The sequence below is a fragment of the Tursiops truncatus genome, chromosome 16, assembly GCF_011762595.2.
Source record: "Tursiops truncatus isolate mTurTru1 chromosome 16, mTurTru1.mat.Y, whole genome shotgun sequence".
Taxonomy (NCBI): domain Eukaryota; kingdom Metazoa; phylum Chordata; class Mammalia; order Artiodactyla; family Delphinidae; genus Tursiops; species Tursiops truncatus.
In genome coordinates, this window is record NC_047049.1 from 18687629 (window position 1) to 18701109 (window position 13481).

Here is a 13481-nt window from a genome sequence, read left to right on the forward strand (position 1 = left end):
AAGTGTTTTTAAAAAGCAGGGAGTATAATTATCTAGACTCAAATTAAGTTAAATCCTAAATCCTTTTTTGATTTATATAAGTCACCATATAATAACTGAATTATTTTGAGTATATATTCTCTCCCGAAAATTATCCTCCAGCAATACAACACTCTGCAAAGTCAGGAAATCATGTTAACACCGATACATTAAGAAGAGTGTCATCTAATAACACTAATACTTCTTTCTCACAATCTAGTAATGACGAAAAGTTTTGAAAATGCTTAAAACTCAGGAAATGTGATTTAAGTTTTTAACAGCATCAGCACACAAAAGTAACATGATTTTTAAATTTTATTTTAGTCCATGAAATACAATAAACTCACAAGTAAATTATATATATTATTGAGTTAAATTTGAAACTTTAGATTTTCCCCAAAATCCACGTATACATTTTAAAGGACTCATGCAAAACATTTTCTCTTAGGAACTTTGAATTTTCTTCAGTCTAATGAAAAAGATCTAAAAAACTTCAGGAAGTTTATAATTAATAAAAGATAGTTTCCAGGAAAATCTAAAATATTTTTGGAACTAATCCAAAATGTCCTATTAAATGCAATTAACAAAACATTTCTAGTGTGAGGAGAAAAAAAAAGGAGTTTAAGATCTCTCTTATTTAGAGCAACACTCCTAACTGCCCAAGCTTTTCTTGTTCATATTCAAATAATCAAAAACATTTGAAAATTCTGAATATATGATAAATTCTGCACTAGACAATACTGTGCCAGGATAAGAGCTCATGCTACAAATCACAAAAGACAGAATATTAAATATTTAAGGAGTTCATAAACTACTTTCACACTATTTATTATTTCTATACTCTGTCCAGTTAGTTAGTACTTTAAACATTTATTTTACTATATGATCCAAATATTATTAACAAAATATAAGTTCATCTCAGATGGTTCTAAAGGACAATAATCAAGGTCTTAACAGTGACTTGTCTCTGGCTGGGTTGAAGAGTGGTTTTTATTTTCTACTTTATATATTTGTATTTTGTGATTTTTCCTTGTTTTTACACATTTTTTAATCCAAAGAGAAAAAAAAAGGGAGATTCAAGAGGTAAATACTAGCAGTCTCTCCTACACTGTACATGGAAGAGCATTTTTTGACTCTTAAATAGAAGTTTCCTGTCTGTGGAGCAGATGTATCTTTTAGTGAAAATGAACACATCATGTTATCATATTGATGACACGAGCCATTAATACGATACATCTTATGACTCATATTCCATATTTAGTAAGCAATCTTTTAAGTTTGACTTCCTACATAGATTTGCCTACAGAGAGAACACGGACTTCATTCACTGATCCATTCTACAAATACTTATTAAGCACCTACCATGTACTAGGCACTATTCTAGGGACTGAAGATACAATAGGGAAAAAAGAGGTAAAATTCCTGCCTTTGGGCTTCCCTGGTGGTGCAGTGGTTGAGAGTCCGCCTGCCGATGCAGAGGACATGGGTTCGTGCCCCAGTCCGGGAAGATCCCACATGCCGCGGAGCGGCTGGGCCCGTGAGCCATGGCCACTGAGCCTGCGCGTCCGGAGCCTGTGCTCCGCAACGGGAGAGGCCACAACAGTGAGAGGCCCGCGTACCGCAAACAAACAAACAAAAAAAACAAAAAAAAATTCCTGCCTTCATGGAACTTATATTTTAATATGGAAAAAATAAATAATATATAACCAAGGTGAGGACGTATAAAAGCTATAAAAGAAAATAAAGCAGGATAAAAGAGTGTGATGGGGGAAGGGGAGATTAGAGATATTGATAGTAAGTAGAAGGGGAAAGTAACCCCGATGGAGTAGCATTTGAGTATACACCTGAATAATGGGAGAAGAAAGAAACAATGGAAATATCTGGGGGAAGCTGAGTGAACAGCAAACACAAAGACTCTGAGGCAAGAGAGTAGTTCAAAACACAACAGAAAGCCAGTGTGGCTGGAAGAATGAGTAAGGAAGAAAGTGATAGGAGATGAAGCAGCCCGGAGTCAGGGTCTTGTGGGCTAAGGTAAGGACTTCAGCTTTGACTAAGGCGGTAGTGGTGAGGGTAGTAAGAGTAGTTTTTTTGTTTGTTTTTAGAGCAGTTTCAGGTCTACAGAAAAACTGCACATAAAGTACAGAGTTCCCACATACCCCACCTCCCCACAGTTTCCACTATTATTAACATCCTGCATTTGGTGCATTTGTTACAGTTGATGAACCAACATTTATACATTATTATTATTAACTAGAAGTCCATATTTTACATCACCACCCACTCTTTGTGTTGTCCAGTTCTACAGGTTTTGATAAGTGCATAATATCATGTATCCATCATCATAGTATCATACAGAAGTTTCACTGCTCTAAAAATCCCCTGTGCTTCACTACTCATTGATCCATCTCTCTCCTGGGGCCCTTGGCAACCATCGATCTTTTATTTTGCCTTTTCCAGAATGTTGTATAGTTGGAATCATATAATATGCAGCTTTTCCAGATTGACTTCTTTCATTTAGCAATATGCATTTAAGGTTCCTCCATGTCTTTTTGTAGCTTGATAGTTCATTTCTTTTTTACCACTGAACAAATATTTCATTGTATGGGTGTACTAGTTTACTATTCACTCATTTATTGAAGGACATCTTGGTTACTTCCAATTTTTAACAATTATGAATAGAACAGCTAAAAACATTTTGTGTACAGTTTTTTGCATAGACATAAGTTTTCAACTCATCTGAGTAAATAGGAGCATGATTGATAGATTGTATGGTGAGACTATGTTTAGTTTTGGAAGAAACTGCCACTGTCTTCGTCTTCCAAAGTGTCTGTACCACTTTGCATTCCCACAGTTAATGAATGAGAGTTTGCACCAGCATTTGGTATTGTTCAACCAAAAACAATAGAATGAATAAATAAAATCATGGTATATTCACACTATGAAATATTATGCAGTAATGAGAAGGAATATTCTCTAACTATATACACCAATATGATAAATAATGTGAAGGACAGCTCTTCCTTATAGAAGAATTTCAATTAATAAATGCAAAAGGAACAAGGGAAATTTTAAAAAATCATCATTAGAATATAGTAATAATTGTTTTGGGGAAGAACCACCAAGGAACCCTCAGTATTTGTTTTGCAATTTTTCTTTACCTCTAAAATTTGTCCAAAATGGATAGCTTAAAAAAGATAAAGTTTAGGGCTTCCCTGGTGGCGCAGTGGTTGAGAGTCCGTCTGCCAATGCAGGGGACGCGGGTTCGTGCCCCGGTCATGGAGGATCCCACATGCCGCGGAGCAGCTGAGCCCGTGAGCCATGGCTGCTGAGCCTGTGCATCCGGAGCCTGTGCTCCGCAACGGGAGAGGCCACAACAGTGAGAGGCCCGCGTGCCACAAAAAAAAAAAAAAAAAAAAGATAAAGTTTAAAGTAAAAACGATGGCAATATATTATTATGGGATTTATGATATATGAATAACATAATATATAGAACGTATATTGTCATATATTGTATGACAATAATGGCACAAAAAACAGGAGAAACAGAAGTGTTCTATTGTAAGGTTCTTAGGATACATGTAAAGTGGTATAATATTATATAAATGTAGACTTATTGTTATGATATGCACTGTAAATATTAGAGCAGACACTTAAAAGAGGTATCAGAGATGTATAACTAATATGCAGCAGTTGAGATAAGTGGAATCTATAAAAAAAATCCAAAAGAAGGCATGAAATGAAGGGTAAAAGGAAAAGTAACAAATGGCACAAATAGAAAATAGCCAGCCAGCTGACAGATTTAAACCAATCATATTGATAACTATATTAAATGTAAATGGTCTAAACCCTCCAATTAAGACAAACTGTCACAATAAAACAAGAGACCTAACCATATGATGTCTACAAGAAACAATTTTAAATACATATAAAGACACAAAAAGTAAAAAGATAGAAAAAGATATGGCTATATCAAATAAAATCAGAATTTAGAAAAAGAGATACTACCAGAAATATTACCATAAAGACAGATGGTTCATAATGATATAAACTGCATCAGAAAAAAAAAAAATCCTAAGTATATATACAACTAGTAACAGAGTTTCAAAATGTAAGAAGCAAAAATAATAGCACTAGTGGGAGAAAGACAAATCTACTACTATAGTTGGGTATTTCAACACTCATTTCTTACTAATTGAAGAAAAAAGTAGACAGAAAATCGATAAGGGTATACAAGAAATTAATAACATCATCAACCAATTTGACCTTGCTCCAGAAATAACAGCAAAATGCACCTTCTTTTCAACTGCATATAGAATATTTACCAAGACAGACTGTATTTTATAAATCAGTAACAAAAAATAGGGAATTCCCTGGCAGTCCCAGTGGTTAGGACTCCACACCTTCATTGCTGAGGGTTCAGGTTCGATCCCTGGTCAGGGAATTAGGATCCTACAAGCTGCATGGTGCAGCCAAAAAGTTAAAAAAGGGAAAAAAAAAATATGAAAACATCTCTGAAATACTTGGAAATTGAACAATGCACTGTTAAATAATCCATGGATTAGAGAATAGCAAGAGATATTTAGAAAATACTTTGAACTAAATAATAATGAAAACAGAACATATCAAAATGTATGTGCTGCTGCTAAAATAGTACTTGGAGGTTTATAGCTATCAATGCCCTTACATAATGCAAAGAAGAAAGATACAAAATCAATCTAACAACTTAAGACAGAAGACAAAGGACATATTAAACATAAAGTAATAAGGAACTAGATAATTAAGAGCAGAAAACAAAAAAAATGGAAGATAATTTAAAAAATAATAAAACCAAAAGCAGTTTTTTTGAAAGGACCAATAAAGCCAATATCAGGAATGAATGAAAGAGGGATGTGATAATATATATATTACAAACTTTAGAAGAATAAAGAACCATTATGAACTTTATGCCAAAAAATTCAACAGATCAAATAAAATAGACAAATGCTTTGACAGATTCAAACTATCAAAGTTCAACTGAGAAGAAACAGAAAACCCAAATAACTTCCTATTAAGTTAGTCATTTAAAACCTTCCTACCAAGAAAACCCCAGTCCCAGATTACAAGACTGATAAATTCTTCTAAACATTTGAAGACATAATACTAATTCTTCACAAACTCTTCCAGAACATAAAAGAGGAACACTTTCCAACTCATTCCACAATATGAAGCCAGCATTGCCCTGATAGAAAACCATTACAAAAAAACAGAAGAAAAAAAAGAAATTACAGATCAATATCCATGATGAATATAAATGCAAAAACTCTTTAAATTTTAGTAAATTAAACCTAGCAACATACAGAAAGGCCCTATTAAAACATATCTATTAACAGGCACTCAAATACTGGTAAATAAATAATTTAGGTTTCTTTCATAAGTTGTGGCCTTCCGTATATTATCATTTGACTCACGTTAATAAGGACGCTTACATTTTTAAAGTAACTCTCGTTCCTGAGCTTATAGGGTTACTTTTCAAACATTCAGAGCTTAGCTCTATAAAAATCACATCAAATCTTACTAAAATACATTTGTAAAACTACATAATTAACAAGGGCTGGAAATACTTATTACACAAGCTTGAATAGATTTAGGGACTTAGGTCAGAATACACACTATTATATTTGCATAAATTTGTCTTGAAAGCTTAATTCTCCCTTTCATTGCAAAGAAAACTTTAGTAGTTCTTCTGAGCAAGTGCTTCTGTAACTAAGCAACATGGACAACAGTGTCTATATTCTTTGAATGGATAGCATGCTATCATTAGAGTACAATGATTGCCCTCCTCCCTACACCTTAGCAGTGTGGGAAGTCAAATGTATCCTCTGGTTCTATCAGATCCTTCTAAGATGGTTGAAGTGTTTTTTTCTGTTCTCTTACATCCTCCTTTAGCAATAAGAGTAACTTTTCCAGGTTTCTGTTGTTTAGTGAAACACCTGACAATTTGATAACAATCAACTAAGTTAACAGTTCATTTCTAGGCCTCTAAGGTTTCTTACTGATTTCCAGTGAAAAGAAGTTATTTATTAACAACTATGAACTCCCTTTCCTGATTTCGTTTTCCTGCCAAACTAAGTTACTCATTAGCACTTGTACAAAACACTCAAATGAGATCATTAAATAATGTTACCTGGACCATGAAAGCAATTGCAGCACCTCTGGCAGTCCTAGGAGAACTTCAAGAATTTTAGGAACTAAGGGTTACAATTTGGGTTAATATTAAAAATTGGGTAATAGTATTTGGCTTCACTAAATTCACTTCAAGCCACATTTACTGAAAACCCACCGTTTATTACCTGCAAAAATTCATAGAAAATTACATAATAGGGAATTAAATAAGATCTCTAAGGTCCTTCAACTTAAAAAAATTGCTGATTCTGTTCTTAGTATTTTTATATATATTGATTATACATATTTATTATATATTACTTGACATAAAAAATAACTGCAGTACTATAGTATATATAGTAGAAAATTGATTGTTTTCAATAAATGTTAATGAGTCATATGGGTTAAAAAATTGCTGTTTCTAATTTCTCATGTATCTGAATGCTGTGAGAGGTTTTTTTTAATGAGTAAAAATGATCTGGGTTCTCAAAAAGCATACATAACATAGCAGATCATTCTCCTAAGAGAAATTTACACAAAATTGTATACAATATAAATGATGTAGCATTTTATTGAACATACAATATATAGGACAAACAGATTTTTTTAAGATTCCCTCTAACTTAGCCGTTTTTATAAATAATAATAGGAGGATACTTTAAGGAGAAGCAATCTTAAACCAGCCTTTAATTCAATGAAGGAAAAGTTGTAGGAATATTAGTAAGAGACAAAGATGGAGTTTATTTCTGGTTTCAAAGAGTAATCATTTTCTTTCTAGAAAAATAAAATCATTTAAAACTTCACTAATCAGAGTTTCCTTAAGTAAAGTGATTAATTATTCAAACTGACAACCTGATGACCCTCACTCTAATCTATTCAGGCCCACCCAAAAAAATTTACAAAAGCACATCTCTAACATGAAACTCAAAGGAACCAGGCCAATTGCGGGGGGGTGGGGGTGGGGGTGGGCGGTGCAGGGAAGGATGGGGTAAGGGAGTGGTTATTCACTGTTTTCCCTCTGAAAACATGATTTCTTGAGTGCCTTGGTGTTCAGTGAAGAGTCTCTTTCAAGATTAAAAATGGTGAAAGGAGGTATGGGCAGGAATAATGAAACACTAATCTAAAAAAGCAATGACTAAGGTTTCCATCTATCTTATTTAACACAAAAAGATAGGACATTTACTTTATTTGTCCATGACTTACCATACAAAAGGAAAAAAGTAAGTCAATATTACCAAGTGAAGAGTTTTCTTGGCTGCTCTCTAATGTATTATGTCTGGCTCTTCGTATGTCTTTCAGTATCCTTTTACTGCTTTCTGCCAGTATTCACCCACGTGAATATGCATCATTAGTATCAAATCACATGGCATTAATAAAGATACTATTAATGCTTAAACAGGTATTCAGATTTTAACATAATTTCCCTATAAAGGCAACAGCACAGCTGCTAAATTCCAAATACATTATTTAAACTAAATACTAGGCTATGTTTCACAAACTTCTAATTTCTCACATTCCTCAAATATACTGCTGAACACAAACTGGATGGCATGATTGAAAGTGGTATACTCATAAAAACAACAGAGAAGAATAAGCACTTAATATGCATAATATAAATCTAATATATATATATCTCTATAATAATGTGGATCTAATACGTATAAATGAAAGTTTAACAAAATGATAATTAGCATATATTTTGAATTGTAAATTCTCTTGTTATGAGTTTCAGCAGTAAGTCAAATTGCATTAAAGACGTATAACTTTTAGAAATGTCAAATTCCATTTTATTTGATCTGGGTGCATGAGTCTTATTTTGTAAGCATTCTCAAAGGAGCTCAGGATTTTGGGGGTTTTTTTGTAATTAAAAAAGCAGTAAAGCAAGATCTGCATCACAGAAAATAACTATTTCTGTCTTTCCTTTATAATAAAAGATAGCCTTCAAGAGTTAAAAACAGATCAATAATAATCAGGAAACTATAAATAAAAAACATAATGAGATACCACTTCACACTCATGGAATGGCTATAATAAAAAAAGACAGATAATCACAAGAATGTTGACGATATAGAGGAATTGGAACCCTCATACACTGCTAATGGGAAGGTAAAATGGTGTAGCCACTTAAGAAAATAGTCCAGTATTTCCTCGAAAGATTAAACATAGAGTTACCATATGACTCAGTAAATCTACTTCTAGGTATACACCGAAGAGAAATGAAAACAAATGTCTACACAAAAACTTTTACACAAATGTTCATAGTAATTTTATTCATAATAGCCAGAAAGTGAAAACAACCCAAATGTTCAACAACTGATGAGTGGATAAACAAAATGTGGTATAATCATACAGTGGAATATCATTCAGCAATAAATAGGAACGATGTACTGATAGATGCTATGACCTGGATGAATTTTGAAAACATTATGCTAAGTGAAAGAAGCTAGCCACCAAAGACTATATATTTTATGATTCCATTTATATGAAATGTCCAGAATAGGTAAATTTATAGAAAAAGAAAGTAGATTAGTGTTTGCCTAGGGCTAAGGAGTTGGGAGAAAACATGGGTGGGGTGGGGTAACTGCCAAACAGAACAGAGTTTCTTTCTGGGGTGATGAAAATCTCCCATAATTGTTTGTGATAGTGAACAAGTCTGTGAACATGCTAAAACCCACTGAATTGTATACTTCGAATGCATTAATCATATGGTATGTGAATTATATCTCAATTAAGCTGTTAACATTGTCCCCTCTCAAAAAAAAAAAAAATCTACTGTAATAGCTTTCAACTGCAGCTACACTTGGAATAACCCAACTTACTCATTAAAAGTACAGATCCCCTGGACCTGCCAGACCAGTAAATCATAATCTATGGGATGAGACCCACTCTTCTAGACTAGTGGGAGCAGTACAGTGAGACCTAGATTCAAACTCTGACTATGCCATCTTCTTAACTGTATGATCTTTAGTAAATTATCTAATCTCACTAAATTTTCAGTTCCTTTTTCAGTACAATGAGGTGAGAAGTACCTATTTCATTGGATTACTGTAAGAATTTAATGAGATATTAGATGTAAATTTACGTGTACAAAATAGTGTATGTTCTATGACATACTGTGCTCAAACAACAGCTACTCTTATTATTACAATTATGTTATTTTTACTAGATCTTTATTTTCTTTTTCCCTATAAGGAAACATAACGCAGACTTCAGCAATGTTTGTCCCAAATCCATGCATGTAAGTTAAACCTTATAAATTCTAACTCCTTATAAGAAATATTGTTTTATTTTTTAAAGCAGTTTACTTTCTATCTGATGCCCTGCTCGGAATAAAATAAATGACATTTATGAAGTTACTATTTTTATAGAAATACAGAAATTACAGGAACACAAAACTTCAATGTCACTAATGGTGGGAGGGTGCTCATTAAAAAACAAATCAATGGTTATTTTATAAATTACAAATTTAGGAATAAAGTTCCAAAGATTAGGCAGCCACAAAAATCAACCATTTAATTAAATATAATTTGCCAATTTTTAAAAATAAATTCACTTTTTAGTAAAAATGTTGTAACCATCTGCTCAAGAACAAAGTGAAGTAAATTTAAAGTCCTATGAAATAATTTCCTGCTTAAGAAATGCATGTTCTTAATTCCCAGGTAATTTGACAACATCTTCTAAAGAAAAAAAAAATCCTCAAAGAAAGACTTTCATATGAATGAAAGCCAACATTTTAGAATGGAGTGTAACACATGCACAAAACAACAATAAGTACAAAGACTGGAAATAACATTTTATATTTCTACATAAAAATTCAGCATTTCTTTCCCCAACAGCTTATAATTCTATTCTACAATGAGTCATACAAACAGGTCAAATTTTGACTGAATCTGGTACAAAAATCAAATGTCATTCAACAACCACATTGTTATCTGAAGACATGGAAAGGAACATATCCATTCGAATTCCTAGGGATATTTTAGTATCTCATAAGTGTGTCACACTTTATAAATACAAGTACATTGCTTGAGAAAAATGACTGTGGATTTTCTAAATACATTTAATTAAACCAAAATTAAATTAAGTGTCTGGTTAGAGCTAAATATAATAGAACACCATACCTAAAATTTAAACTGCATCTTTCTCAAAGCTAAATAAAAATTTTGAAACACCTAGAGAATATTATATCTCTACATAGCTGCACAGCCTAAAAACAAAGTTTCCTTCATCACCCACTATAAGACCAATGCTCAACCAATATATTTAACCTGTTTTATTCAGAATAAATTTGTGTTTCACACAAAAAAGGGAAACTTCCCTTTAAAAGCTGTATAATCAATTTTTATGTCAATTTTTCAAACTCTCATAAAAAGGGCCCACAAAGATAATACCGTCTATCAATTTCTCAAAATCGGTAAGTCAACGGTTGACTACATTCCAAAAGTTGCTGAAATTTTTTTTTAATTAAAAATATCAAAACAACTAACTTCTTTTTACTGACTTGTTTACACATGTGTATTTCCTATTTTTTATTCTACTATCTATTCTTTTAAAAACAGTCCCCTTTTTTCAGTACAATTTAGCTTTACATATAAAAACAAGAATGAAATCTACCGAAATACTAAGTGTTGGCATTAACTATCGCTAACTTTTCTACTTTTCTGTATCCTTAGATTGTTTTTAATGAACATGTAAGTACTTTCAAAATGAAATTTTCTTTTCAACTTTCTTACAACCCTGCTTCTTCACAAGGCTCTGATATGCCAATCTTTTGTGGTAAATTAGGTAGAAAAGTAATATGAATTTAAACAAACACTTTTTAGGTAAAAAAGAAGGTGTCAGAGAATGAGAAAATGCAGGCTTAAAGCATCTTATATAATCATATCTTGTAAATACTTTAAAAACAGGTGGTAACAATTAAAAAATTAGGTACAAATTCTTTTTCTGCTTCAAATTTACTTTTTTCCAATGAAAATGAAAGCAGACTAGATTTGTGTGAAAAAGGCCCAATTACATATACATTCTAACTAATTATCTAGGTCTATAAAATAATCTCAAACCATGTACTATTAATACCGCTATAACTGATTAAAGTAAACCATAAAGAAGACAAAACTTAGAAACCAGCTGTTTTTTAGACAAGTATCAGATATTTTCTGATATGGAAAAGCACTGGACAAAATTATTGGGCATAACAAATACTACAAACAATAATAGTAACCCAAGGCCTCTTACCAATTTCAGCAGGTAGTTGTTTGATTTTGTTCTCTCGAATGCTAAGCATGCTGAGTTTTGACAGGTTTTTGATGTCTTTTTCCACAGTAGTTATTCGATTAAAGCGAAGGTAAAGAGTGGTAAGAGAATCCAGCCTATACACCACTGAAGGAATTTCTCTCAGTTTATTATGCCGTAAATCAAGCATCCGCAGCTTCTTCAAGTTATCAAGAGAGTCAGGCAAACTGGTAAGTGAATTTTCACTTAGAGCAAGTGTCATGAGATTTACTAGACAGCCCACTTCTGCTGGGAGGGACTGTAATTTGTTGCTATATAAATAAAGTTCTGTTAATTGAGTCAACTCTTTGATTGATGATGGCAATATGTGTATAGACCTCTTGGATAAGTCCAAACGCATTGAGTTCTCTTCCCGGCATTTGTTGAGCTCTTTAATCACCTCTGCATTGCTAGATTTCTTTCTAGTCCCAGGTGCTGGATTTGGCCGTTTGATCGTATTATCAACTGAAAAAGCCACCCCTGGTTGGGCAGCACTGGAGTCCTTCTTTCCATCTTTGGCATCTTTCCCTTTGGTCTTAGGTTCTTTTTCTTTGCTCTCTTTCCCAAAACCTCCAGAGGCTTTTGCCTCCTTTTCTCTTTCCTTGGCTGATGGTGCTTTGGGATCTTTCTCTTTAGAGTCTTTTTCTTTTCCTAAACTACTACTCATGGTGACTCAAGCTTGGGCAAAAACTACATGAACTCCTTTTATCTGCCAACAGCAGAAACTGGAATTCAAAGATGAAGAGACAAAAATCCTACACAATCAAAAAAGGTGTTGGCTTCAAGAAGTAATCGCCATCTGTTACGTGTTGGATCTAAAAGCACTATGCCCATTTCTGATAACTCATTCCAACTGGTAAAATGGTGCTGGTCAATCAATGATTCATTAGAATTCCTGAAATATAATACAGAGAGAGTATTATATTACTTTAGGTTATAAATTTATATTAAGTAAATGGGCTCTGAAAAACAATCTTACTGAAAATTTTGCTATTTTCCTAAGATTTGATACAGTAAGTATTTATCGAACACCTTCTACTTTGCAAAATCCATTGAAAAATTATAATAATTAACAAGGCGGGCTCTCTCTTTAAGGAATTTACAATCTAACAGGAAGAGGTAAGACAGGTATGCAAGTCACCAAACTGCAAATGTTTTTAAGAGCTGAAAAGTGGGAGAAATCACAACAGCAGCTAATGTCTGAGTGCTTTCTATGTACAAGCACTATTGTATGGAATTTACAAACATTATAACTGCTCTATGAGACAAATTCTTATCTCTATTTTACACACAGGGACGACTGAGGCACAGAAATATTTTTAGTAATTAGCTTTGTGATCCTGGAAAAGTGGCAGAGCTAAGATTCCAATGTAGGTGGTACACTGCCTATATTCTTAATCACTACGGTAAAACTGCTCTATCTGCAGCTAATTACCAGATTCTAGGAACTGCAAAGGTAGCTTTTTTAGTTGATAGTGAGAAGGATTAAAGGTTCTTAGAAGTAGAAAAGGTTCACTGGTAACATGACTGACCCAAAATGATCCACAAAGATTGAAAAGATGAGGGGAGATGGAAGTGAGACAGCACTAACCTAATAAGATCTATTCTTGGTATAAGATTATAATGATGATTATCACATTTAATAATTATTTACTTAAAAAACCACATCAATAGACCATATATACTAAATATATTCCTTAGTCTTACCTTAAATGCCAATGTGAAAGCTTTACAATATTGAATCTTGAATTACAATAAACAAGACTTCTGATTCCATACAAGATGGAATAAGCCCACTCTACCTTGTTCCTCACATTAATTACAACTTAAAACCCTGACAAAATACATGAAGCAACTAGCAGAATATTCTGAAAGGTAGAGAAAAGAAGGCAGACTGGTTAGGAACCTTGGTTTGCAGATGACCTGGTGGTTAGTACTCTAGGGGTTTTTTGTTTTGCTTTGTTTTTATTTCCTATATATCCTGGCCTGGGCAGTAGAGAAGCCCATAAACACAAAACACCAATAAGCATGGACTAAAACAAGGTCCAAGA

At 33.0% G+C, this 13481-nt stretch overlaps 1 protein-coding gene across 7 annotated transcripts in view; it reads right to left on the bottom strand.

Moving 5' to 3' along the window:
• SHOC2 (SHOC2 leucine rich repeat scaffold protein) overlaps positions 1 to 13481 on the bottom strand; it is a 112741-nt gene that overhangs the window by 34160 nt on the left and 65100 nt on the right. For all 7 annotated transcript variants that reach the window (XM_019939979.3, XM_019939984.3, XM_019939985.3 and 4 more), the window contains one exon: positions 11395 to 12325. In XM_019939979.3, coding sequence (XP_019795538.1) covers positions 11395 to 12097 — 703 coding nt within the window. In that variant the 5' untranslated portion in view covers positions 12098 to 12325. The remainder of the gene's footprint in view (positions 1 to 11394; positions 12326 to 13481) is intronic.